Raw genomic sequence first — 27,524 nt, 5'->3', positions numbered from 1 at the left:
ACAACAGAAACAGATGGAAAGATACATTGTGTTTCTGGATTGGAAGAATTAATATTGTTAAAATGCCCATACTTCCCAAGGCAATCTACAGATTTGATGCAATCCCTATCAAAATACCAATGGCAGAACTGGAACAAATAATCTTAAAATTTGTATGAAAACACAAAATGTCCCAAATAGCCAAAACAATATTGAGAAAGAACAGAACTGAAGGAATCATGCTCCCTGGCTTCAGACTATACTACAAAACTACAGTAATCAAAACAGTATGGTATGGGCACAAAAACAGACACAGATCAATGGAACAGAATGCAGAGCCCAGAAATAAACCCATACACTTATGGTCAATTAATCTATGACAAGGAGGCAAGAAAATACAATAGAGAAAAGACAGTTTTTTAAATAAGTGGTGCTGGGAAAACTGAGCAGCTACATGTCAAAGAATATTAGATCATTCTCTAACACCATATAAAAAAGTAAACTCAAAAAGGGTTAAAGACCTAAATGTAAGACTGGATGCTATAAAACTCCTAGAAGAAAACATAGGCAGGCCACTCTGACATAAATCATAGCAATATTTTCTTGGATCTGTCTCCTAAAGCAAAGGAAACAAAAGCAAAAATAAACAAACAGGGGCTTCCCTGATGTCGCAGTGGTTGAGAGTCCGCCTGCCGATGCAGGGGACATGGGTTTGTGCCCCGGTCCGGGAAGATCCCACATGCCGTGGAGGGGCTGGGCCCGTGAGCCATGGCCACTGAGGCTGTGCGTCCGGAGCCTGTGCTCCGCAACAGGAGAGGCCACAGCAGTGAGAGGCCCGCGTACCCCAAAAAAAATAAAAACAGGACCTAATTAAAATTATCTTCCAGTTTTAAGCTTTTCATGTAAAAATACCTTTTTCCTATTCATATTACAAACTCATTAATGACAGGAATTGTTCTTCAAAGACCTGAACATTTCCCAGAGTTTTTATATCCAGCTGAGCATTAGCGCTTAATAAATATATGTTGAATAGACCTAACTGATTTGCCTTGAAGAAAATAACAGAAAAATATTCTAAGGAGAAGTTGCCCTAAATCATTATTAGAACAAGGTAGGAGTATACACAAACTTAAAAATAAAATAAAATACAAACATAAATATATAATATACATATACTTCCAAAAGGAAGTCTAGTTTGATCTGAATTTCTCTGTCCCAACCAACCCATGGTCTTTCCTTAGCATATGAGAATTCAAGGGATTTCCCCTAAACTAATAAATACTGGGAGTTCTCTGGACTGACAGCACTAGCCCCAAGCCCAAAAATAATCCATTTGACCAAAGCAGATATCAACTTACATGCCTGTGATACAATGATATACAGTAGGAAATCTGGATTATAGGTTATACCTATAATGCCCCTTGACTACTACAGAAATCAAGACCATTTGAGCACCTAGATTAGTGCTGTACAATAGAAATTTCTGCCATGATGGAAATGTTCTATATCCGTCTAGCCACTAGCCACTTGTGACTATTGAGAATTTGAAACATGGTTAAGTGAGACTAAGAAACTAAATTCTGAATTTTATTTAATATTTGTTAATTTAAATAGAAATTTAAATAGCCAAATGTGGTCAGTGGCAATCAAATTGGATAGCATATACCTAGATGCTTTGATTTCCTTGAAAAAATTTTTGATATTTTTATAAACTTGATTGTGATTTTTCTAACTTTGTATACTATTATTCACTTTCAATTAATTACTCATTATGCTGTAGCTTTTAGTGTGAAGTTTACTTTAAAAACACAGCATTCCTCCAAAAACTAACCAACTAAAACTGAGACCTAGAGAGTTACTTCCCTAATGTAGAGCAAAGACAAAAACCTCTGTCTTCTATTACAATTTCAGAGCACTTCAAACTATATCATACTATGTTATCATCTCCTACATTATAAATTCAAAATAGAGAATAAACTTTTCAGATGTGACATATATTTTTTTCCCTATTATTGACTTTAAAACACACTTATCTAGTTCCTGGAGTTAGTCTAAATTTAAATATTTAAAGAATTTAATTATTTTAAAGTGTTTATGAAATGAAAATATTTTATTAATAATTTGAGAAAATTCACAAATGATTTACAAACTAATAAAAGAATTGATGGATTATCTGTCTAATTGTATTTTTTATTATAAAACATCAATTACGTATGCTAATGTTCATGCAATTTTGCTAGCCACTGTAATACATATTTAAAACAAACTCCCAAATTCTTATCAGCTAATACTTTATATTCTAAAGAAAAGCTTCCATGTATTTTTCAAAAACACTATGCTGGTGTTTATTAGAAGAGATAATTTCTCTGAAGTGCTTTAACCCTTCTATGAAATACAGCCTATATCCCTGTACCAGCAATTAATGAGTATGCTACTTGAGGAAAACACATTGACTATGTAAATTGTTAAATTTACTCTATATGACTTTCTGAGTCAGACCATTGGAAAACACTTCTACAAACATCAGAACCTTCCTCTTACAGACCTTTTCCCAGTCCAAGGACACTGGCTAGCTCTGAAGTTCAATCACTTTTTTCCACTAGTATCCTTCATTCCCTCTAGGCATGGAGAATTTGGAAGATTCCCTATTCCAAGCCCACTGGCCAGCCTTCTTGTTTTCCTGAGTCCCCAGTCTTCTGAAGGTGTTTGATGGCCCAGACACCTTCAGAAAGCCTGTGTTGTACTGTAATATTTTATGAACAAGGAAAGAAAAATCCTAAATATTGGATTTTACATCTCAACTGAAAGAGTCCATGTCAAAGAAACTACCTATGCAATAAACATATATATAAAATTTTTCTCCATACATCTGTTTAAGGAATAGGTTTCCCTTGAATGTTTAGCAAATAAATAAATAATAAATAAAACAATTATTATAAGGTCACAAGTGGCATGAAATTTGAATTTACTTTCCTGCAGCATTAAAAATATACCTTATTTGCTTATACTTTAATAAGTTACAGAGTGTGTCCATAGAATGTGTTACTACATGATCAAATCACACTGATCAGTGTAATATAATACATGGAAAATATATAGTTCACAAATATGGATTAATGACCATGAGGGTGTCACAAAATATTTCATATGTTAATGTTAAATGATTAAACTATACTTGTAAGCTGGTCATTGTAAGATTCTCTGAACACATGGTAATGAAACATTTAATTATTTTATAACTGCCAGAAACATTCTTTTAAATCGTTTGATTAAAAAAATGACTAGTGAATATTTTTTATGAAAAAAATTATTCAAGATAGAAAGAGACCTCTGTGCCTGGTTCCAGCCCAGAGGAATTTTTAACTACAAAGACTTATTTAAATTACGAAGGCCTTTTTCACTTTTGAGTTTCTCAAAGTGTTTCATAATAATATAAACTAGAAATATAAGCTGGAAAGTAGAGGAGAATGCTAATGCTAATGCTAATGCTAAATTATGAAGGGCTTTTTCACTTTTGAGTTTCTCAAAGTGTTTCATAATAATATAAACTAGAAGTATAAGCTGGAAAGTAGAGGAGAATGCTAATGGAAAGCTTGAGTGCTATAAGATAAACTTGATATATGTTTGGCTTTTACTTCTCCCCCCATCAAAAACAAACTTACTTTAAAAAATGTATTTGTGCTTAGTTGTTTATTTCATCTTTTTTATAACGTGTTCAAACCTGATAGCTTATGCTTTAAAATTTTACCCATGGAGCATCACTTGTGAATTATAACACAGAGGAATTTTTATTTTGCTCAAAAGTATCACTCTGTGATACACGTTGCAAATAGCTGTCATATAACTATACTTTTTCTGTTTTTCTCTCACCAGCAGGTACTCAGTAAACACTTGTTGAATGAATGAATAAATCTCAATGAAGTGCCTTAACTTCTCTCGCCAATTATAGAACTTCCACTTTAACCTCTCACCTTTAAACAGCTCCATGTCAAACAAACAAGTCTAATTTGCTATGGAAGGAACCATCAATTTTACTCAGATTGAAAGGAAATAAACAGGTTGCAATACTGGAGAATAGGAAGAGAAGATCCCAGAATCTCAGATAACCTACAATCTATATGTATCCTTAAATTCCTACCACATGAAAAGGTAAAATAAGAGAAATCTTATAAGCATGAGTGCTTGGATAATAAAGAATTCATTAAAACTCTGACTCTAATCCAACTAATATCTTCAATTTTACATGGATAGAAAAAGGGGGTAACATTTAGATAACATTACATTGTTTAAAAGTACAACTCTGTGACCCAAACTGATCACCTAACTTCAATAAACTAAATTCGGCCCCTTATTTCTATAGATAAGGCTCAGAGATAGCATGTTCTTTGTTTTTCTAAAATTATAAACTTTAAATTGTTTTAAATTAAACCAATGAAACATTTTATTCTTTTTGATAAATTATTTAGCTGTTTTAAAATACTTTTTCTATTCTTTCAATTTATAACATACCATTATAAAACCATTTTTTTCCTACTATACCTGGGTGACCATAATTAATTATTCCAGGCAAAAATCCTCCTATCTGTGCATTGATTCTTTTTTTTTTTTTTTTTTGCGGTACGCAGGCCTCTCACTGTTGTGGCCTCTCCCGCTGCGGAGCACAGGCTCCGGACGCGCAGGCTCAGCGGCCATGGCTCACGGGCCCAGCCGCTCCGCGGCATGTGGGATCTTCCCGGACTGGGGTACGAACCCGTGTCCCCTGCATCGGCAGGTGGACTCTCAACCACTGCGCCACCAGGGAAGCCCTGTGCATTGATTCTTTGTCAACCTCACTGTCATTCCTTTTTCCACATTACTGGTTTATTTTGCTTCTGGGTTTTTTTAGTTTCAGAAAGACAAAATACACATTGGTGAACAAATGTATCTTTCCATAGACTATTACCACTTAAAAAAAACAAAATAATTCAATAAAAGATGGTTCTTCGTGTTTACATCCCAGTTCCTTACTCTTTCTCAGTACTGCAAAATAAATGCTAAATGAAATCCTTAATTTGGAATTTCAGTTTAAACACTCACAAATTGCACAAAGTCAGTGTTTTACTTAAAGTAAGTCACTTTTTCCATTTTTTGTTTCTGCCCTAACAAACGAGATATAGTTAATTTTAAATGTAAAACGTTGTGCACTATGCAAATCATGTCTGTGTGTCTAAGAAAATAACAAACTTAATGAGGAATGTCAAAAAAAATCAGAACCCATTAGTTTAAAGATACATAGGAGCAGCCAAAGATGACAAACACGCATAAAATTCAAAACAGTGGGAAAAGGGAATAGGCACTGAAACACATAAATCAGTGTTTTGAATTCTTTTTCTCTGTGGGTATAATTGTACCTTAGTTTCTTATAATGATTTATTGAGGTAAATATTCTGTATGGTTTAACAGCTACAGCTTCAAAGTGTCAGGCACAGGCTCTCCTTTATTCATGAGGCAGCTGAGTATTGGGATGTGAATTCACTTCTGTATTCTGGGACTTGGCAAAGTTTGTTTTTAAGGTCCTTATAAAGAATTCATGTTGATGCAGTCTATTCAAATGTGAAAAACACTGTGCTGTAATGAGTGAAATAGAAAATCTTTACAGTAATTCTGGAGAAAAAAGTAAATAAATTGAAATAAGCCACACAGAATTACTTTCAGCAAAGTAAAAAACGCCCCTGAGTTCATTTCAACCATTTTTTTCAGGTTTAGGGATGTCTATAAACCCCATCATTGGATGGGCTACTAACCTGGATACTAAATCTAATATCATACAAAAAGAAAATGGTCAGAGAGAAATACATTTAAGTCTCAGTTTGTAATATTCACCTAAGGAAGTCTTGAGGGTTGATTTTCAATTTGCACATGCTATTGCTCTGGGATTAAGGTCTAAACAACAGAAACCAGTAATAACAGTTGCACAACAGATTATTAAAGTTACCATATAGCAACTTTATAGTTTGGAGGGGGAAATGAATAATTTACCAAATATATTTCTTTTGAAAGCATCATGCCAAAAGAAGTTACACATGGATATTTAAGGCACAGAGCCCTATCTTGGAACTCACTGATCTTATGCTTGTCTATGCCAAGATTTTGGCAGGAAATTCAGATTTTTGCCAAGAAATACATGTGCCTTAGATGTATAAGTTCAGCGTGCAGTGGAAATTCAACCTTCCTGGACAGTGGTTCTCTGGTACATGCATACTCCTACCCAAAGTGGCTTTATGATTCCCCACAAGATTGTTTCCCAGTTTAGGGGTTTAGATGTTAACTAAAAGAAAATTTTAAAAAACTTTTTTTTGTAATGAGATTCTCTCATTTCCAGTTAATATAAACTAGGCTTTCAAATTTTGTTCAATTGAGAGAGCATTTCACATTATTCGAGAGAGATGACACTAAAAAGTGGCTTTTCTTTTTCACAATTTTTCCTTTAAAATTAAGAATTACCTAAAAATTCTGCCTGCTAAAAGCCACTCATTAAATTATAAACTTTTTAGTTATCCTCACAGAGTCTAACATAGCCATGCCTGGGGTAGATGATCAGTAAATAAGGACTTAAATCAGATAGTAGCTTATTAGTTTAAAATGGCTCTAAAAAAGTGTTACTTTTCAAATGACATCATTTTTTTCCCAGAATAACTTTTTCACCCAAAAACACACTAAATAAATATACCATAAAACGTGATATTTTGATATTACACTTTCAGGCAAAAACACTCACTAATTTACCGAACTTAACAATTTCTAGTCAGACAATATCATCTGGAAAATTCTGCATTTTGTACCATGACCCAAAATGTTCTGCCTTGCTAATGAACAATGAAGATGTAGCATCTTGTAAAACTCTAAAAGTGTGCCATATGTTCATATTAAATTCATGTGAAGACAAGATAATTATGAGCCCCTAAAAGGCTAAAAAGTTGATGGGGAAATGGTACAGAAAGAACATACCTTCCAAAGAATGAATACCTCCTCTTCCACCAGCCACCATCCATTATCCATTCTTCTTCTCCTCCTTCAACAAATACAATAAAATTTTATTATTTTATAGTTTATGTATAATCTACATTTATTTGCTTTCAAATGTTATCTATCATTTATACAAACTTGCTTTCATTGTTCCTCAAATAATATATTTTTCTATCTGTAAAGAGCCTGGGTATCTTGGGTTGGGATAATACGTATCATAATTTTTACCATTAAAATTAATGGAAATATTTTTTATTTTATGGGTTTTCACTAAACAGCAGAATTTTCAGAAACAAATTAACATCTTTAAGCAAGGGATAGGTATACTGTATTTAAATTTTCAAAAGGCATCACACACCTAGAGAAGAAAGAAATTAGTATCAACTGAGCATCCCAGATTTATCAGGCATAACTCCAGGTAAAGACATGTTAGTTCATCATGTACTTTACAAGAGCTGTGTGAGAGAAGTATTGTTATTCCCCTTTCCGAAGAAAATTGAGACTCTGTAATATGAAATGAAGTGTTCAAGTTCACACAGATAGAAAGTAGCAGGGCCAGAATTCAAATCAAATGTTGCCAAATCCAGTGGTCATTTCTCTGTGCTCATCTTACTTGCATTTCTCATCAGCATTCAACACAATCAACACCTCCTTCCTTCTTGAAACACTGACCTCTTCACCTATGAATACCATACTCTCCTGGTTTATTTCATCCTCGCTAGCCACTACCTCTTAGTCTCCACTGTTGAATCTACCTCTTCTACCTGACTTGTAAGTTCTAGAGTTCCTCAGACCCAGGCCAAAGTCCCCTGAGACTTGTCTCTTTTCTTGGAATAGTACACCCATTCCCATGGATTTAAATACTATCCTTATGCTGATGACTTCCACATATGTATCTCTAGCCCTGACTTATATGAATTTCATATTTGAATATTTAATTACCTACTCTGTTTCTTGACATCATCACCTAAACATGTCAAAGACACTGAAAACTTATTGTGTCCAACCAAGAAATCGAAAAAGAAATCATGATACCTACTCACCCAAATCAGTTCATCTTCCCCCATCTGAGTAAAGAGAAATTCTGTCTACCAATTGTGTTCAAGTCAGAAACTTAAGAATCATCTTTTATTCCTTCCTTTCCATCATCCCCAATGTCCAATTCATCAGAAAGTTCTGCTGCTTCTAATTCTAAAATATATCTTAAATTTTTCTACATCTCTCTATCTCCACCATACCACCTTAACTCAGGTCCTCATTATTTCTCAACTGGACTGTGCAAAAGCTTCACTTCTACTCAAACCTCCTTTAATCCATTCTTTATATTGTAATAAGAGTTAGTTTCTTAAAATATCAAATCAATCACTCTTCTGCTAAAATCCCTGCAAAGGCTTACCATGGCACTTAGGATAAAATCCAAACTCCATAGCATGATCTACAAAACCCTGCCTATCCTTCCAACCTCATCTTATGCCATTCTCCTATCTTTTCACTACACTCTAATTCACAATGCTCTTCTTTCAGCACCCAGAACACACTAGGTTCTTCCCAGCCTCAAGGCCTTTTCAGATGCTGTTCCCTCTACCTAAAACACTTCCCTATTAATTCTAGCTCCTTTTCCTCCTTAGTCACAACCTCAAAGAAACAGTCCCAAACCACACTGTCAAGAATCCCTTGTTTGTTTCCTTATGGTACTTATTAAATTTTGTAATTGTTTTATGTACTTGTCTTTTTGTTGTCTACCAGAACAGAACATAAGCTCTATAAAGGTAGAGACTAATTAGTTGATTGATTTATATTGTTTATTAGTATTTCCAGTGCCTGGCACAATATAGCTCTCAATAAATACTTGCTGAATGAATGAAAACCAAATATGCCTGATTCTAAAACCAATATTCTTTTCACTATATCATGCTGCCACCTTAATGGATCTTAGAAATTATCTAGTCCAAACTTCTCTTTTTACACAAGTAACAACTGAGATCCAGAAAGATAATTTATTTACCCAAGATCACACCATAATAAGTGACAGAACCACAATAACTCCAGGCTTTCTTACTTCTGATTCAGGCTTTTTCTTCTAGACCACATTGCTTTATGCTGATAGCCCCATCCAAAAATATGACTAAGAAGTTTTCCACAAAGTGGCCAAAAATATCACTAAAAACTTTTGCAACCATTTACAAAATCAGATAATACAAGAAAGGAACAGATATACATCTATATATTTGTACATACACATACGTATATGAAATAGTGGTACACAAAGCATTGATTGTCAAAATCTTTTACATAATTGTTTTTGTTTTTAAAGAAAGTTTTGAAAATATAGACAAATGGTTCTCTATTTTACATTACATATATCATTTACTTCACAATATAAACAAAAAGTTTTATTTCATATGGATAATACATCTAGAATAAACTTTCTTAGGGAATCATACTTTGTCCCTAAAAATTTACTGTAAGTTTTCCCAATAGCCAGTAACTCTCTAAAATTCATGCAAAACATAAAATTCATGTAATTTTGAAACTAAACAAGAAACTAAGCAAAATATCCACAGTTAGTAATAACCACAGGTAAAAGAAGAAACAATCAAACCCAGGAATCCTACACTGCCTACTTCTGGCATCTAATTTCTGGTTTGTAAAGCATTTAGCCATAGGTCTACCTACTCAGTTCATGAATCAATGCAGTCGACACTGTCACAACTACATACTACCTCCAGCTCCTTCCACTCCTCCAGAACCCAAATCAAATAGCTACTAAACCATCTCAAGCTGCAATTGTCACCTGGTGACTGATGGAGAAAACTTTGATCCAACTTTTCTCACCAACAACTTTTACTTCCCTACTAAACACAGAGTATCAATACTCATTATTCTGTCTACTTGTGTATACATATTTAAATTTCCATGATAAAAATCTAGAAAAATTAAGCTCTATCATTAACCATTTAGTCCTTAAAAACAGCTTTGTCATCATCTACCTCCTTCCTCATCTTCTAAAGAATTCTACATAATTTTTCAAAAGTATTAAAAACTATAAAATACAAATCTTTTACTTTTAGCATATAATAGTATTTATTACTGCAAATGATAAATATTTCAGCTATATTACAGTTCAGATAGATTTATGTAGGCTATCCTAGTGAACATTATTTATAGCACTGTTCTCAAAAACAAAAAATCTGCTTCTATGGAAATTTTGTTTGAGTTCCAACTTCCCTAAAGTTACTATGCTAAACTTTCAAAGTTTGTCTTAGTCCATTTGGACTGCTATAACAAAAATGCCATAGACTCGGTGACTTAAGAAACAAACATTTATTTCTACCAGTTCTGGAGGTTGGGAAGTCCAAGATCAAGGCCCCGGCAGATTGGTGTCTGGTGAGAACCCACTTCCTAGTTCATAGATGGCTGTATTTTTGCTGTGTCCTCACATGGTGGAAGGGTCAAGGGAGCTCTGCCCTCATAACCTAATCATCTCCCAAAGGCCCTACCTCCAAATACCATTACATTGGGGATTAGGTTTCAGCATATGAATTTGGGGGGACATAAACATTCAGTTTACAGCAAAGTCATTTTCATATAGTCAGTCATGTCTATTGTTTTTCCCTCATTAAAATTTCACAGTTATTATATAACCTTTGTTATTTACCTACCAATTGCTCTGAATGTTGTGTCTCTTAGTTTTCTTTTTTTTTTTTGGCTGCGTTGGGTCTTTGTTGCTGCACTTGGGCTTTCTCTAGTTGCTGCGAGTGGGGGCTACTCTTCGTTGCAGTGCGCGGGTTTCTCATTGCAGTGGCTTCTCTTGTTGCGGAGCACTGGCTCTACGCACGTGGGCTTCAGTAGTTGCAGTGCACAGGCTCAGTAGTTGTGGCGCATGGGCTTAGTTGCTCCACAGCATGTGGGATCTTCCCGGACCAGGGCTCCAACCCATGTCCCCTGCATTGGCAGGTGGATTCTTAACCACTGTGCCACCAGGGAAGTGCCTGTGTCTCTTAATTTTCATTAGGTCTTTTTAGTCCACCAAATGTCTCTCTTGCTGCTGCTCATTAGTATGCAAATTACTTCAGAATATACTGGACTCCTATAGGTTCATGGTTCTGATTTAAAAGTTGTCATTTAAACTCTGGCAAAACAGTCCTGTTGAAAAAGTTTCAAAAAATAAATTTCAGTGGTAGAGTTCAGAGCTCTTTCTTATTCACTTTAGAAACTCAAAATCCTATATCTCAAACATAAACTAACAACCCACTATTAGTATACATTATAGTGGAATATAGCTAAAAGCATGAGTTAATAATATCAAGTTTGTACAGCACTGAGCACTCTCCCATTCTATCATGGAAAGCCCCTAACCTGTGCTGTCCAATATAGTAGCCAATAGCAATCTGTGGCTTATTGGGCTACTGGAAATGTGACTACCCCTAACTGAGATGTGCTGTAGTATAAAGTACACACTGAGGACTTCCCTGGCGGTGCACTGCTTAAGAATCTACCTGCCAAGGCAGGGGACACGGGTTCAAGCCCTGGTCAGGGAAGATCCCACATGCCGCAGAGCAACTAAGCCCATGTGCCACAGCTACTGAGCCTGTGCTCTAGAGCCTGCGAGCCACAACTGCTGAGCCCACATGCCACAACTATTGAAGCCCATGCGCCTAGAGCCTGTGCTCCGCAACAACAGAAGCCACTGCAATGAGAAGCCCGCGCACCACAACGAAGAGTAGCCCCTGTTCACCACAACTATAGAAAGCTGGCACTCATCAACAAAGGCCCAACGCAGCCAAAAATTAATTAATTAATTAATTAAAAAAATAAAGTACACACTGGAGTTTTGAAGACTTAGTATAAATAAATAATGTTAACTATCTCAATACTTTTTATATTGATTGCATGTTGAAAGAGTAATATTTTGGATATATTGATTTTCATAAAATACATTATTAACGTTGTTTCTTCTTACTTTTTTTAGTGTGACTACTAAAAATTTTAAATTACATACATGACTCATATTTGTGACTACTTTTTATTTCTATAGTACAACACTGGCCCAACTGTAATAAACAGAGTTCTACTGTAACCTAAACTGTTTATCTCTCCTCCTCTTACAAAAAACTAAATTCTCCTTATGGTGATCATGATCATGATCATGATCATGGTAACACCTTAAATTTTACCACGTACTTTCAAATACAACATTGTATAAAAGAAGCTAGATATAAAATTATACATACTGTATGGTTCTATTTAAATAAAACTCAAAAACAGGGAAAATTAATTTATGTTCTTAAAAGTCAAGACAGCTATCTTTGGGAAGGAAGAAAAGGTAGTAACTGGGAGGGAAGACTTAAGGGGCACTTAAAATGTTTTATTTACTTTTTCCTTTTTAAGTTAACCATTTTATTTATTTATTTATTTTTGCTGTGTTGGGTCTTTGTTGCTGCGTGTGGGCTTTCTCTAGTTGTGGTGAGCAGGGGCTACTCTTCATTGCTGTGCGTGGGCTTCTCACTGTGGTGGCTTCTCTTGCGGAGCACGGGCTCTAGGCATGCAGGCTTCAGTAGTTGTGGCACATGGGCTCAGTAGTTGTAGCACACGGGCTCAGTAGTTGAGGCTCACGGGATTTAGAGCACAGGCTCCATAGTTGTGGCACACAGGCTTAGCTGCTCTGTGGCATATCGGATCTTCCTGGGCCAGGGATTGAACCTATGTCCCCTGCATTGGCAGGCAGATTCTTAACCACTGCACCACCAGGGAAGTCCCAAAGTGTTTTATTTCTTGACCTGGGCAGTGATCACATAGATATGTTTACTTTGTGACAACTGAATTATATACTTAGAATTTGTACACTTTTCTGTATATCTATAGTATTTCTATTAAAGAAATTCAAAAAATAAAATTCTGTGGTCACACTAAAATTTCATTTTATATTACTAGTTAAATTAAGACATCATCTGAAATTTAGGAATCTTTTTTTTTAATTGAGATTTGCTTTTTAAAGAGGATTTTATCCTTAACAATACTTCCACAGTTTTTAAATTCACAGAATTACAGAGTTTTGCAGATGGAAAAAAAATAAACTAGTTTGGCTCTAAGAGAGTTTAGGTGACATGGCCGTGATTAAATTGATAGCAGTGATAGGACTAAAATTTAGAACTTCCATATTACATGGAAAGACTTTAAAAGTTTTTAAGTAGAGTTAAACTCCATTAGAGAGGCTTGGAGTCCCTCTATAATCTTGATGGTTTATAATGCTAAAAGGACAAAAACTACAAGCCGGTCATTCATTCTCCCATTTCTGTTGTAATAAAATAATGAATAAATCATAAAACAAGGAAGGAACATCATACTCAGCCTTCTGGTGAGGAACTTTATAAGAATTAGCAATCCATGTCCTTTGAACATTTTTTTAAACTTACTCTTTATGAAAACATACAGAACATTTGTGTTCAACCAAATACTGTATTAAAAACAGAGTCGTCTCAATGCACATTGCCTCTTTCTCTTTCACTTTTGTAACTTGTGCATAAACCAGTTTAGTAGCAACAAAATCAAAGTGCTGATTCCTGCTGGAAATGCAGCTACATTTGAGCTACGAGCAATTCACAAGATTCAAGGCTATAACCACTTATTCTCTTTGTTTCCTTCAGACTTTGAAGCAATTCTTCCTCTTTGTTCTTTCTTTTCTTTCTTTCTTTCTTTCTTTCTCTTTCTTTCTCTTTCTTTCTATCTTAAGAAGAAGCCATTCTTCTGGCTCAGAAATTTAAAATAAGCTATGGTAACATCCTTTATGTCTGGTCTTTTCCTGTTTAATCTCTCTCTTTTTTTTTTAACTATTTTGTTTTGGGGGAGGGGAAGGAAGGAGAGTTCTAAGAAAAGCTTTCATAACAGGTTCAAAAGTATAAAAGCCATTTCAAGCTCCAGACATTTGTAGCCTTTATTTCTATAGTCCTTGAAAGGGCTTTTTAAATGTTAACAGCTAGGATAGGACTGCTTTACCATACTGATTTTCCAGGCTTCATTTCCTTTGTAGTCTTGGGTTCTTCCCCACCCTTAAAATCCCCCAATAACCTCCATGCCAGCTTCTTTTCTAAAATAAAACAAAAACAATTTAAAAAAAAAAGATTTCATTCATCATGGTAATGTGTATAGGCAGACTTCTGAGATCCCATACAGAGTGACCATCTCTCGAATACAGAGTATTAAAATATTTTTGCTTTAATTTCTTCTGTATTTGGTGCTTTCATGTGCCTACTTAACATCCTTTCATTTTTAACATAATGACATGTCACCTGCAAAGTTATTACAACTAAAATTGCTGACAAGAAGCTTTGTTAGCTCCCTCTCCTTAGAAATGCTGAAATACAATCTTCAAAAACTAAGTGTCAAAAAGGTGCTCATTTATATCCTAAGTTTAAAAAAAAAAGGCTTAAATCATTTAAATCAATAAATGATACAATCTTATCCTATTTTAGAAAAAAATTAAATAAACACAAAATATAAATCTGAAACACTGAATTCCAAGGTCATAACAGTTATTATTTCTGGGTGGTGAGATCATAAATGTTTTTAATTTTCTTCTTGCTTATGAATATATTTTAATTTATCTTAAGTGTACATGCATTGTTTGTAATAAGGGAAAATGCTGCTCATAGTTTAAAAAATAAGAGCTGTTTTAATACTTCCAGCACATCATATGAGTACTTCTTAAAAATTCATATACATATATGCTTACATTTAGCTATTTGCATGTGTATTTTATTAGTTAAAAATTCTAAAGTATAATTTCCAAAATGGTAAACTCATGACTCTCATATAAATACAAACAACAAGGACAGCAATCATGAGTTAAAATGTTAAGTGCCAGGGATTTTATTTAACATATTAACGAGGAAACCAGTAAGAAGTGAAAATCAATTCATAATAGAATCTGACTTACAGAGATTTATATTCTCTACTGGAAAAAAATTCTTTTGCATTACCAAGAATAGGAATCAATTACATTGCTATGGGCAGAAAACATTTGCATTGTTTTCAGTTTTCTACAATTTAACTTTTATCCCTGCAGAGCTGTAAAACAGCCTAGTCAATCAAACATGACAAAAAGTACACACTCATATAGAATCAGATAAACCCTCTAGGGCCCCTAAACATTCAGCATTCCCTTGAAAAGAAACCCAGTGATTTTGTTTTGCCCATTTCCAAGTCTTTGACAAATTTTTCTGATACATTTTACTAATTAGTAAACTGAATTAAAACTATCACAATTAAAATTTTAATTTATTTAATTCTCTTTCTTATGCATCCCCTAGAAATGTTTAGTAAAGTGTGCTGAATTTAATTTGTATATGGTCAAGGTATATCACAAAATATTTGAGGTAGTACAAGCTTTAGAAACTTCACCCCAGTCTAAATGATAAAACATTAATAAATTATAAAACATCATGAAATACTGATATACAAAATAGGAAAAACTGTATAAAGAAATGATGAGTAATTCAATATAAAATCATAGTCCCAAACACAAATGTCCATAGAGAAACATGCTGTCAAATAAAGCATGATCAACTCTGTTTTTCCATCAGTAACTTTTCTAAAGTTGAGAAAATTTTAAGGGAGAAAATCTTAAAACTGAGAAAATTCCATCTGCTGAACTAAATTCCCCTTCTCAACTAAAGAATGATTTTCATCATCTGAGTATTACAATGGAACAACTAAATCCAAATCACAGAAGCATAGTTTGACTAAGAAACTGAAACCCAAGTGACACTCCAAGGTCATATAACTACTTAGATATTCAACAATACTTGCTGTTATAAAAATTATAATTCACAGTAGTCCTACCTTACATTAAACATAAAATATCATAAAAAATAAACACAAAAATATTTTAATAATTACTGGACACGGTAATGAATGAAGTGATTAACTACTAGACACAAGCACATTGAAGGAATCCTTGATTTTTTAGATTACTGTCTTGAAAGAGAACAATTATTTCTTGGAATTGAGCATCACAAATTTGTAGGAAATTGATTATTTGCAAGTTTTCATTCAATAAATATCCTGTATACCATGTGTGAACTAACTCTACATGTAGCAGCATAACATAGTGATTAAGAACATAAACATTACAGCCAGAGCAAGCCATCAGCTCTACTGTTTTTAGATACGTGATCTTGAGCACATTATTAACCTTTATATGCCTCCATTTCCTTGGCAAGTTACTTAATCTGTATATGCCTCAATTTCCTCACCTGTAAAATGAGATATTAACATATATAAAACACTTAAGGAAGAAACTGGGCACAAAGGAAGCATTACCAACATGTTTGTCAAATCACTGGTTCGAAACGTGGTCCTCAGACCAGCAGCAGCATCCAGAAACTTGTTACAAAATCTTCTGACACATCACAGTCCTAACTGATTAAGAAACTCAGGTAGGGCCCAACAATATAAGCTTTCACAAAAAATCTTCCAGGCGATTCCAATGCGCACTGAAGTTTGAGAGCCATTGGTGTAAATTAATAAGATTTTATCTCTTTCTCTCTGAACTTTAATACATGTCATTAGTATACATAGCCATTGGTATACTTGGTGTTTTGCACACCTCATTTTTTACCACAAAACATCTCAAAGATTTGGTTTCAAAACTGAAGGTAACTTCACATCTACTAGGATAGCTATAATTAAAAAAACCAGATAATAACAAGTATTGCCCAGGCTGTGGAGAAACTGGACCCTTCAAACATTGCTGGTGAGAATGTAAAATGGCGCAGTCACTTTGGAAAACAATCTGACAGTTCTTCAAAAAGATAACCACTGAGTAACCTCATGACAGCAATTCCACTCCTAGACATACACCTATGAGAACTGAAAACATTTTCACACAAAAACTTGTACATAAATGTTCATAACAGCATTATTCATAATAGCCAAATAGTGGAAACAACCCAAATGCACATGAAGTGATGAATGAATAAACAAAATGTGGTATATGACACAATGGAATCCTATTCAGCTATAAAAAGGAATAAAGTACTGATACATGCCACAATATGAATGAACCCTGAAAACGTTATGCTAAGTCAAACTTAATCCCAAGAGACCACATATTGTATGATTCCATTTATATGAAATGGCTAGAATAGGCAAAACTATAGATTCAGAAAGTAGATTAGTGGCTGCCTAGGGCTTGGGGAAGTGGAAGGAAAAATTGCTGATGGATACATGGTTTCTTTAGAAGATGATAAAATTGATTTTGGTGATAATTGCACAACTCTGTGACTATATTACAAAAATATTTAATTGTGTACTTTAAATAGGTGAATTATGTGGTATGTGAATTATATCTCAATAAACCTGTTATTTAAAAGCCTAAAACTATGCCAAACTATTATTGATGGAAAATATTTGTAAAATAAAAACTGATGCAATAACAAAAATCTGTACCTAAATCCTAAATTATATTATCCTGAAAGTGGGGAGGGAAGAAAAGGGCAAAAGGAAAAGTGTTAAATTCTTCACACATTTGACAGGGGAGTCAGGAGACACTGAGATATTGTTTTAATCTTGATTAGAGTAAAAACTAAAGTATAACCATTAATAATATTGAAAACAAAATGTATATCCTCCAAATTAATAGAAAAAAGAAACTAGAAGGATTTACATTTAGATGTTAACTAGTTACCTCACAACTATGGCACTATGAGTGATTTTTATTTCCTCTTCATTTTCCACATTTTCTACAAAGGGTTGTTTTATCTTCATGTAAGTCTGCTTACCTTTGTGACTCTGACTTTTTTAAAATCTAATTTTATTTACTTATGTATTCACTTATGGTTAATTTTTAATATGCTAATAGATTCAGGTAATTTAAAATTCAAAAGATACAAAAAGGATGGTGAAAAGTCTTGCTGCTACCAGTGCACTCAGCCCCCAGCCACCACCACAAGCATGGAGTCTACAAATATTAGCAGTTACTTCTTGGGTATCTTTGTTGACATATTTGATGCATATATATTAATTCTTTTCTGTCTTTTTAATACAAATGCAGTATAACGTATACACTGTTTTGTATCTTCCTTTTTTCATTCAACAATGTATCTTAGAGATTGTCCCATATCAGTACCTGCAGAGCTTCCTCTTTCTTTTTAATGGCTACATGGTAGTTCACTGTACGGATTACCATACTTTATTGAGCCTCATATTCACATACTACTTTTATAATTGGCAAGAACAGCAAAGTGATTTTGGAGAAAAAACTATCTATCTTTTAATCTCAGGCTCTTCTTCCTCATTCTACTTTTTTTTTTTTTCTTTTCCAAGTAACTGTCTTCTACATGTTCACTGGGTGAATGCAATCACTCTACTAGTTTGCCCATCATATCTAGATGGGTGATTTCCACATTTATGGCTCTCTCCTAACTTTGAAGCCCATATTTCTAACCGTCTACTAGACAACTTCACTTGGTATTCCACTAATACTTTAAATTTAACATGTCTAAAATTAAAAACTTCTTACCACATAAACCTACTCCTCTCTCACCACATTCATTCATATATTAATACAATAAAATTTTATTGAATCATGGTTTATACACAAGACATGATGCTAATCTTAGATCCTATCCAAAAGAATCTTACAGCCTAGAATAGCCAGCAAGACATATATCTTTGTTCATACCTCTGTGATAGCACATATATTTTTGTTGTAAATAATGATGACAGACTAACCAAGATAAATAAAAGGTAGTAGTAGAAAATAATATTGCAATGGATGTTGAGGTCAGAATATAGACCCTTAATTATAGGCTTAATTATATCAACTTAAATCTGTATAAAATGGAAAGCTCCAGAAGTTTTTGAGCAGGAGAGTGTCTACATTCCATTTTCAGATGATGGATCCCGCCATGATGTGTAAAATGGATTTAACTGGGGAACTATTCAAGGATGGGAGAAGGATATAATAAATCTATTAAACAGATGATTTGAACCTGAACAGACAGAGTGGAAGACTGAAACTCAAGGCTTTGATCAGGCTGGCTTTGATCAGGCTACAGAGTTTTGTCTCGGAATATGATACTTTTGTGCTTATCAGGTTTCAGTCACACAAGACACTAACCATTTCCAAATACATGCCCCACCCTGCCTCCACTGTTTTCCAAGGCCTAGCTCAAAAACTTTTGGGGAAGAATTTCCCCTTTTCCCTCAGCTAAAATGAACTGCTGTAACTTACTGGTGCCATTTAATCATTCTTCCCCCACCAAACTGTAAACTCCTTGAGGTAAGGGATTACTTATTATTTATTCTGGTTTTCCAGAAATTTAGCACACTGCCTGACACATACTAAGTACCTATATAAATGTTGAGTTATACTGGCACAGTGGAAAGTACATGGGTTTTTGGAGTTTGACAGACTTAAGGACTCAATCCCAGCTGAACCACTCGCTCGGTAACTCTATGATTATGGGCAAGTATTTAACATTTCTTAAGCTTCATTATCTATAAAATAAAGATTCTTGCAAATTGTTGTGAAGCTTTGATATCAGTTATTTAAAAAGCACCTAGCAAAGTATATAGCACATAGTGGAATTCAATATATAATAGTTATAATAATGGCTTCAGGAATTTTTTTTTAGTCTCAAGTAAAACAGCAGATTTTTTTTGTACAGAGCTTTTATTTCTTCTTTAGGTTTGTTAACTATGCTCAGTTATGACTCCCCTTAGTTGAGGGATATCAATGTATGCACTCAACAAATATTTATGAATGCCTACTACATGCTAAGCATTGAGTATATAAAACTGAGGAAGGCATGGTCTCTATACTCAGGAAAATTATTTTAAAATCCTAAGTAACAGGGTCTCCTTTCCTTGTCTTTACTACCCAAGAAAGAAGGACACTGCAGAGTTTCTGGGCCTTATACGAGATATAACTCTGTTACACTGTATAATTTCATATTTCCTATATTAATTTAAAAAATATTAACTACCCTGTGGCAGGCATTGTCCTAGAAGATACAGAAACAAAAAAAATGAAGATGGAACAGTTCCAATCCTGAAGAAGGTATTTTAGAGTATCTTCTTGTTTTTAAAAACAAGGAAGAATGCACCCAACATAGGACCACCTCAATACATAAGGCAAATACTAACAGCCATAAAAGGGGAAATCGACAGTAACACATTCATAGTAGGGGACTTTAACACCCCACTTTCACCAATTGACAGATCATCCAAAATGAAAATAAATAAGGGAACACAAGCTTTAAATGATACACTAAACAAGATGGACTTAATTGATATTTATAAGACATTCCATCCAAAAACAACAGAATACACATTTTTCTCAAGTGCTCATGGAACATTCTCCAGGATAGATCATATCTTGGGTCACAAATCAAGCCTTGGTAAATTTAAGAAAATTGAAATTGTATCAAGTATCTTTTCCGACCACAATGCTATAAGACTAGATATCAATTACAGGAAAAGATCTGTAAAAAATAAAAACACATGGAGGCTAAACAATACACTACTTAATAACGAAGTGATCACTTAAGAAATCAAAGAGGAAATAAAAAAATACCTAGAAACAAATGTCAATGGAGACACGACGACCCAAAACCTATGGGATGCAGCAAAAGCAGTTCTAAGAGGGAAGTTTATAGCAAAACAATCCCACCTTAAGAAACAGGAAACATCTCGAATAAACAACCTAACCTTGCACCTAAAGCAATTAGAGAAAGACGAACAAAAAAGCCCCAAAGTTAGCAGAAGGAAAGAAATCATAAAGATCATATCAGAAATAAATGAAAAAGAAAGGAAGGAAACAATAGCAAAGATCAATACAACTAAAAGCTGGTTCTTTGAGAAGATAAACAAAATTGATAAACCATTAGCAAGGCTCATCAAGAAAAAAAGGGAGAAAACTCAAATCAATAGAATTAGAAATGAAAAAGGAGAAGTAACAACTGACACTGTAGATATACAAAAGATCATGAGAGATTACTACAAGCAACTATATGCCAATAAAATGGACAACCTGGAAGAAATGGACAAATTCTTAGAAATGCACAACCTTCCAAGACTGAATCAGGAAGAAATAGAAAATATGAACAGACCAATCACAAGCACTGAAATTGAAACTGTGATTAAAAATCTTCCAACAAACAAAAGCCCAGGACCAGATGGCTTCACAGGTGAATTCTATCAAACGTTTAGAGAAAAGCTAATACATATCCTTCTCAAACTCTTCTAAAATACAGCAGAGGGAGGAACACTCCCAAACTCATTCTACGAGGCCACCATCACCCTGAGACCAAAACCAGACAAAGATGTCACAAAGAAAGAAAACTACAGGCCAATATCACTGATGAACAGAGATGCAAAAATCCTCAACAAAATACTAACAAACAGAATCCAACAGCACATTAAAAGGATCATACGCCATGATCAAGTGTGGTTTATTCCAGGAATGCAAGGATTCTTCAATATACGCAAATCAATCAATGTGATACACCATATTAACAAACTGAAGGAGAAAAACCATATGATCATCTCAATCGATGCAGAGAAAGCTTTTGACAAAATTCAACACCCATTTATAATAAAAACACTGCAGAAAGTAGGCATAGAGGGAACTTTCCTCAACATAATAAAGGCCATATATGACAAACCCACAGCCAACATTGTCCTCAATGGTGAAAAACTGAAACCATTTCCACTAAGATCAGGAACAAGACAAGGTTGCCCACTCTCACCACTATTATTCAACGTAGTTTTGGAAGTTTTAGCCACAGCAATCAGAGAAGAAAAAGAAATAAAAGGAATTCAAATCGGAAAAGAAGAAGTAAAGCTGTCACTGTTTGCAGATGACATGATACTATACATAGAGAATCCTAAAGATGCTACCAGAAAACTACTAGAGCTAATCAATGAATTTGGTAAAGTAGCAGGATAAAAAATTAATGCACAGAAATCTCTGGCATTCCTATACACTAATGATGAAAAATCTGAACGTGAAATCAAGAAATCACTCCCATTTACCATTGAAACAAAAAGAATAAAATATCTAGGAATAAACTTACCTAAGGAGACAAAAGACCTGTATGCAGAAAATTATAAGACACTGATGAAAGAAATTAAAGATGATACAAATAGATGGAGAGATATACCATGTTCTTGGATTGAAAGAATCAACATTGTGAAAATGACACTACTACCCAAAGCAATCTATAGATTGAATGTAATCCCTATCAAACTACCACTGCCATTTTTCACAGAACTAGAACAAAAAATTTCACAATTTGTATAAGGGCTTCCCTGGTGGCGCAGTGGTTGAGAGTCCACCTGCCGATGCAGGGGACACAGGTTCGTGCCCCGGTCAGGGAGGATTGTACATGCCACGGAGCGGCTGGGCCCGTGAGCCATGGCCACTGAGCCTGCGCGTCCAGAGCCTTTGCTCTGCAATGGGAGAGGCCACAACAGTGCGAGGCCCGCATACAGAAGAAAACAAAAAAACAAACAAACAAAAAAAAATTTCACAATTTGTATGGAAACACAAAAGACCCCGAATAGCCAAAGCAATCTTGAGAACGAAAAATCGAGCTGGAGGAATCAGGCTCCCTGACTTCAGACTATACTACAAAGCTACAGTAATCGAGACAGTATGGTAATGGCACAAAAACAGAAATACAGATCAAAGAACAGGATAGAAAGCCCAGATATAAACCCACGCACATATGGTCACCTTATCTTTGATAAAGGAGGCAAGAATATACAGTGGAGAAAAGACAGCCTCTTCAATAAGTGGTGCTGGGAAAACTGGACAGGTACATGTAAAAGTATGAGATTAGAACACTCCCTAACACCACACACAAAAATAAGCTCAAAATGGATTAAAGACCTAAATTTAAGGCCAGAAACTATCAAACTCTTAGAGGAAAACATAGGCAGAACACTCTATGACATAAATCACAGCAAGATCCTTTTTGACCCACCTCCTAGAGAAATGGAAATAAAAATAAACAAATGGGACCTAATGAAACTTAAAAGCTTTTGCACAGCAAAGGAAACCATAAACAAGACCAAAAGACAACCCTCAGAATGGGAGAAAATATTTGCAAATGAAGCAACTGACAAAGGGTTAATCTCCAAAATTTACAAGCAGCTCATGCAGCTCAATATCAAAAAAACCCAGCAACCCGGGCTTCCCTGGTGGCACAGTGGTTGAGAGTCCGCCTGCCGATGCAGGGCATGTGGGTTCGTGCCCTGGTCCAGGAGGATCCCACATGTCACGGAGCGGCTGGGCCCGTGAGCCATGGCCGCTAAGCCTGCGCATCCGGAGCCTGTGCTCCGCAACGGGAGAGGCCACAACAGTGACAGGCCCGTGTACCGCAAAAAAAACAAACAAAAAACCCCAAACAACCGAATCCAAAAATGGGCAGAAGACCTAAACAGACATTTCTCCAAAGAAGATATACAGACTGCCAACAAACACATGAAAGAATGCTCAACATCATTAATCATTAGAGAAATGCAAATCAAAACTACAATGAGATATCATCTCACACCGGTCAGAATGGCCATCATCAAAAAATCTAGAAACAATAAATGCTGGAGAGGGTGTGGAGAAAAGGGAACCCTCTTGCTCTGTTTGTGGGAATGTAAATTGATACAGCCACTATGGAGAACAGTATAGAGGTTCCTTAAAAAACTACAAATAGAACTACCACACGACCCAGCAATCCCACTACTGGGCATATACCCTGAGAAAACCATAATTCAAAAAGAGTCATGTACCAAAATGTTCATTGCAGCTCTATTTAGAATAGCCAGGAGATGGAAGCAACCTAAGTGTTCATCATCGGATGAATAGATAAAGAAGATGTGGCACATATATACAATGGAATATTACTCAGCCACAAAAAGAAACGAAATTGAGTTATTTGTATTGAGGTGGATGGACCTAGAGTCTGTCATACAGAGTGAAGTAAGTCAGAAAGAGAAAAACAAATGCCGTATGCTAATACATATATATGGAATCTAAGGAAAAAAAAAGGTCATGAAGAACCTAGGGGTAAGACAGGAATGGAGATGCAGACCTACTAGAGAATGGACTTGAGGATGTGGGGAGGGCGAAGGGTAGGCTGTGACAAAGTGAGAGAGTGGCATGGACATATATACACTACCAAACGTAGAATAGCTAGTTAGTGGGAAGCAGCCACATAGCACAGGGAGATCAGCTCAGCGGTGCTTTGTGATCACCTAGAGGGGTGGGATAGGGAGGATGGGAGGGAGGGAGATCCAAGAGGGAAGAGATATGGGAACATGTGTATATGTATAACTGATTCACTTTGTTATAAAGCAGAAACTAACACACCATTGTAAAGTAATTATACTCCAATAAAGATGTTAAAAAAAATACAAGGAAAAAGAGTATTACCGAGTTTTTCTGCCACACATGCAGTTCTATTACACTGCATAATTTCATCCTTAACTATAGCCTTCTGTATATGAAACTGAATAAAATCTGATGAAACGATCCAGACTTTATTATCTCCTACGTTACTTCTTGGATTTTAATCTTGTTTTATGATAACTTGAAAATTTAGCCATCCAAGTGCCAACAATTCTGGTGAAGAAATAAAAGTTCACTAGCTCATTAAACTTTTCTGGACTTTCATCAATTAGTAAAGTTTGAACTATATACTAACTACTAACCTTATTGATGGTCCTTTTTTATTTCAGAATTCTTTCAGAAGTCTACATTACCTATTCAGCCATCCTATTTGTTTATTGATAACAAAAGTAAGGATTCTAAATTATATATATTATACTCTGTCAAACCCTTTGAGTATGAACTGTAGTCCATCCTAGAAAATTCTGTAACTTAACTGTATTTCATTGTAGTTATGATAATAGAAACTTGGTAGAATCATGGAGTTAGGCAAAGCACTATAAATAATTTAATTAATAGTAAAGAGCAAGCAACCACTTCCCAAAAATACCTTTTCTCCTCATGGGTTTACTCTTCTCCTCCTTAAGGTTTATTCTTACCACAGAACTAATTGATAAAGATACCCTTGCTTGGTTATAAAATATGACCCTACCTTAGATTTTTAAAAATATTACCCTAATTAGAATTGTTATTCCTTTGCTTCCAAAATAAAAGAGCAAAATTTGAATACATGACTGCATAAGTTAAAGAACTGTCTTCCACTAGTCACAGTTCTATAAAAGATTCAGTGATCATCTGAAATCTAGGAAAGTAATACTATTTCTGCACAGGCAGGCAAACTAGTGTAACTGCTGAGATCATAAGCTAATAGTTAAGCAGTTTCACAGGCTGCTCTCAGTACCAAAATGCACTCTTCATCTGTATTGTCTGTACAGACTGTACTTACTTGTTTTAGAACAAAATTAAAATTCTGAACAAGGTCAGAAAGCTTCAGAATAAGTAAGGAAAAAGGAGGTTCAGATTCAGGCCTAGTTAAAACTTCAGATACCTTGACACTCCATGAATTAAACTCCAGTATCCTAGTAATACCTATAGATTCAGTGCTTTCTTTCTGACAATGGTTGGTGGGGAGAGGGGAGATGGGGGAAGGGCTGCTTAATGGGTATTGACAGTTCCTTTTGGGGTGATGAAAATGTCTTGGAACTAGAAAGAGGTGACGGTTGCACAGCACTGTTTATGTACTAAGTGCTACTTAACTGTACACTTTAAAATGGTTAATTTTGTATAATGTTAATTTCACCTCAATTTTTTTTAAGTAAATATTTCTTAAAAAGAAAAGAAAAAGATACAAGGCTTTTTCGCAGAGATGGACTTCACTTTGAAAAGGCCCCCAAAGTACAAAGCCTACATACCAGCAGCGAGGTTGAAGAGGGTCACTCCCACTTCACATAAAGCCGCATGGAAAGCTTACAGGATTCCCTCATATGAACCTTGGTTACAATAATGGCCAATTAAGTGGCATTTACCACCAATATGAACTCATTTCAGTGAGAATGAGAAAGCGGGAAAATGTTTGGCGGGAGTTTTTTAAAAGCTGCCCCACCGATTTAGAAATCACCTACGAGCAATAGAGAACACCACGGGGGAAACGGTAGGAGCCATATTTTTTTCTGAACGGTTTTTGTCTTGCGGTGACTGTACTCGTGAGGATTCAATAAGCCTCAAACATTACCTTTAAACCTAGGTGCTTAACTATAACGAATGCATTTGTCAATGGGGCAGCGTCTCACAGGAAAATGCGAAAAGCCAGCCTAAGTCTCTTTCTGTAGCGACGAAGCTTGAGCACAAGGATCACCGCCATATCCACTCGACGAAAAGCTCCCTCCACCAGCCGAGGAAGACGCAGCTTCGGCGGGCACTCCCGCCACACAGCGCGAGCTGCGCCGCTGGGCTTCCTGGGATTTGTAGTTTTAGTCAACCCTCCGTCCCCTTTGTTCAGGCGGTATGTGGTGAACCAGAAAACTACAACTCCCAGAGCGCTCCGGGGTGGAGAGCGCACGCGGCGGTGACGACAGTGGCGGAGAAGACCCGGAGAGGCTCTGCGTTGTGGAGTGGCGCTCCTTGGGCTGGTGGCGGACTGCAGGCTGCTGGCGCCGCGGCTGAGGAGAACGGCGAGTGGGTTCGGCATTTCCCGTTGGGGTCTCCGCAACGATGAGTGCTGCCAGAGAGTCCCATCCGCACGGGGTGAAGCGTTCAGCCTCCCCAGACGACGATGTAAATAACAATGGCGGAGTGGTGGAGGGTTGAGGCCTACTAAAGGCTGGGGTAGGCCGGGAAGGGTGGATGAAGACGGAGGAAGCGTCTGAGGTGACCTGAAGGGGGAGGGCCGAGGGGAAGGACCCAGAAGAATGGGAAATATCCCTTTTGCTTAATTTGAGTTGGAATGTTTGAAGAGGTCCGCATGCTAAGAGCCGGAGGCCTGCGTAGGAAGGGGAATCGAGGAAGGAAATCCTGAATGGTTGAGAAGTGAAAGAGCTTAGTCAAGGGACCATGTTTGCCTGTTCGTGGGCTGATGAAGCTTCTTTATGGGGCCTTTCTATTCAGTAGAAACGGCAAGATCCTCCCTGTTTTAGGCTTAAAATGCTGCTGTGATAAAGTCAAGATGTTCATGCAAATTTGGACAGATTTTTCTGGCCGGGATTATTTTTGCAATGTACTGTTAAGAGTTAAACTTAACTGTACTATTAAGAGTAAACCAATAAAATATTGAACGGAAAAATGGTACCAGGGGAATAATTTGGTTCTGGCGCACCGTGCTGAGGCCTAATACGTTGAGACGTAGAAGCCCGTTTCGATGTCAAGTACCTCTTTTCCCTCTCCTCCCTCCCCCTACAGTTGCCAGTTTAAATTGCAAAGCATTCATTCCTTAAAGTAAACCATTAAATATTTACTGCTGTGCCAGGTGTTGGGAATTCAAAGATGAATAACTGTGGTGTTTATCCTAGGCCTTTTGTGTGTTTGTACTAGCCCCTAGCGCGGTGTCATGGATGCTGCAGTAACCAGTAAACGTAAAACTGGGTCCTTCATA

General features: G+C 35.8%; 1 protein-coding gene and 1 long non-coding RNA gene across 2 annotated transcripts in view; one reads left to right on the top strand and one right to left on the bottom strand.

The window, feature by feature from the left end:
* Positions 1–26,409, bottom strand: part of LOC307189935 — an 85,511-nt gene extending 59,102 nt beyond the window's left edge. Inside the window, exons 1-4 of the long non-coding RNA XR_013829324.1 lie at positions 26,169–26,409; positions 13,981–14,071; positions 10,647–11,130; positions 6,967–7,030 (exon numbers count right to left, since the gene is read on the bottom strand). This is a non-coding gene — a long non-coding RNA (uncharacterized lncRNA). The remainder of the gene's footprint in view (positions 1–6,966; positions 7,031–10,646; positions 11,131–13,980; positions 14,072–26,168) is intronic.
* Positions 26,410–26,570: 161 nt separating this feature from the next.
* The window catches only part of LOC307189933 (small acidic protein), a 33,005-nt gene continuing 32,051 nt past the window's right edge, over positions 26,571–27,524 (top strand). The window contains exon 1 of the mRNA XM_079928506.1: positions 26,571–26,710. Within this exon, the coding sequence (XP_079784632.1) occupies positions 26,648–26,710 (63 nt within the window). The 5' untranslated portion in view covers positions 26,571–26,647. The remainder of the gene's footprint in view (positions 26,711–27,524) is intronic.

Source organism: Stenella coeruleoalba (assembly GCF_951394435.1).
Source record: "Stenella coeruleoalba genome assembly, chromosome: 8".
NCBI classification, from domain to species: Eukaryota; Metazoa; Chordata; class Mammalia; order Artiodactyla; family Delphinidae; genus Stenella; species Stenella coeruleoalba.
The sequence above is the reverse complement of the archived record's forward strand: the minus strand, read 5'-3'. Positions and strand labels throughout refer to the sequence as shown.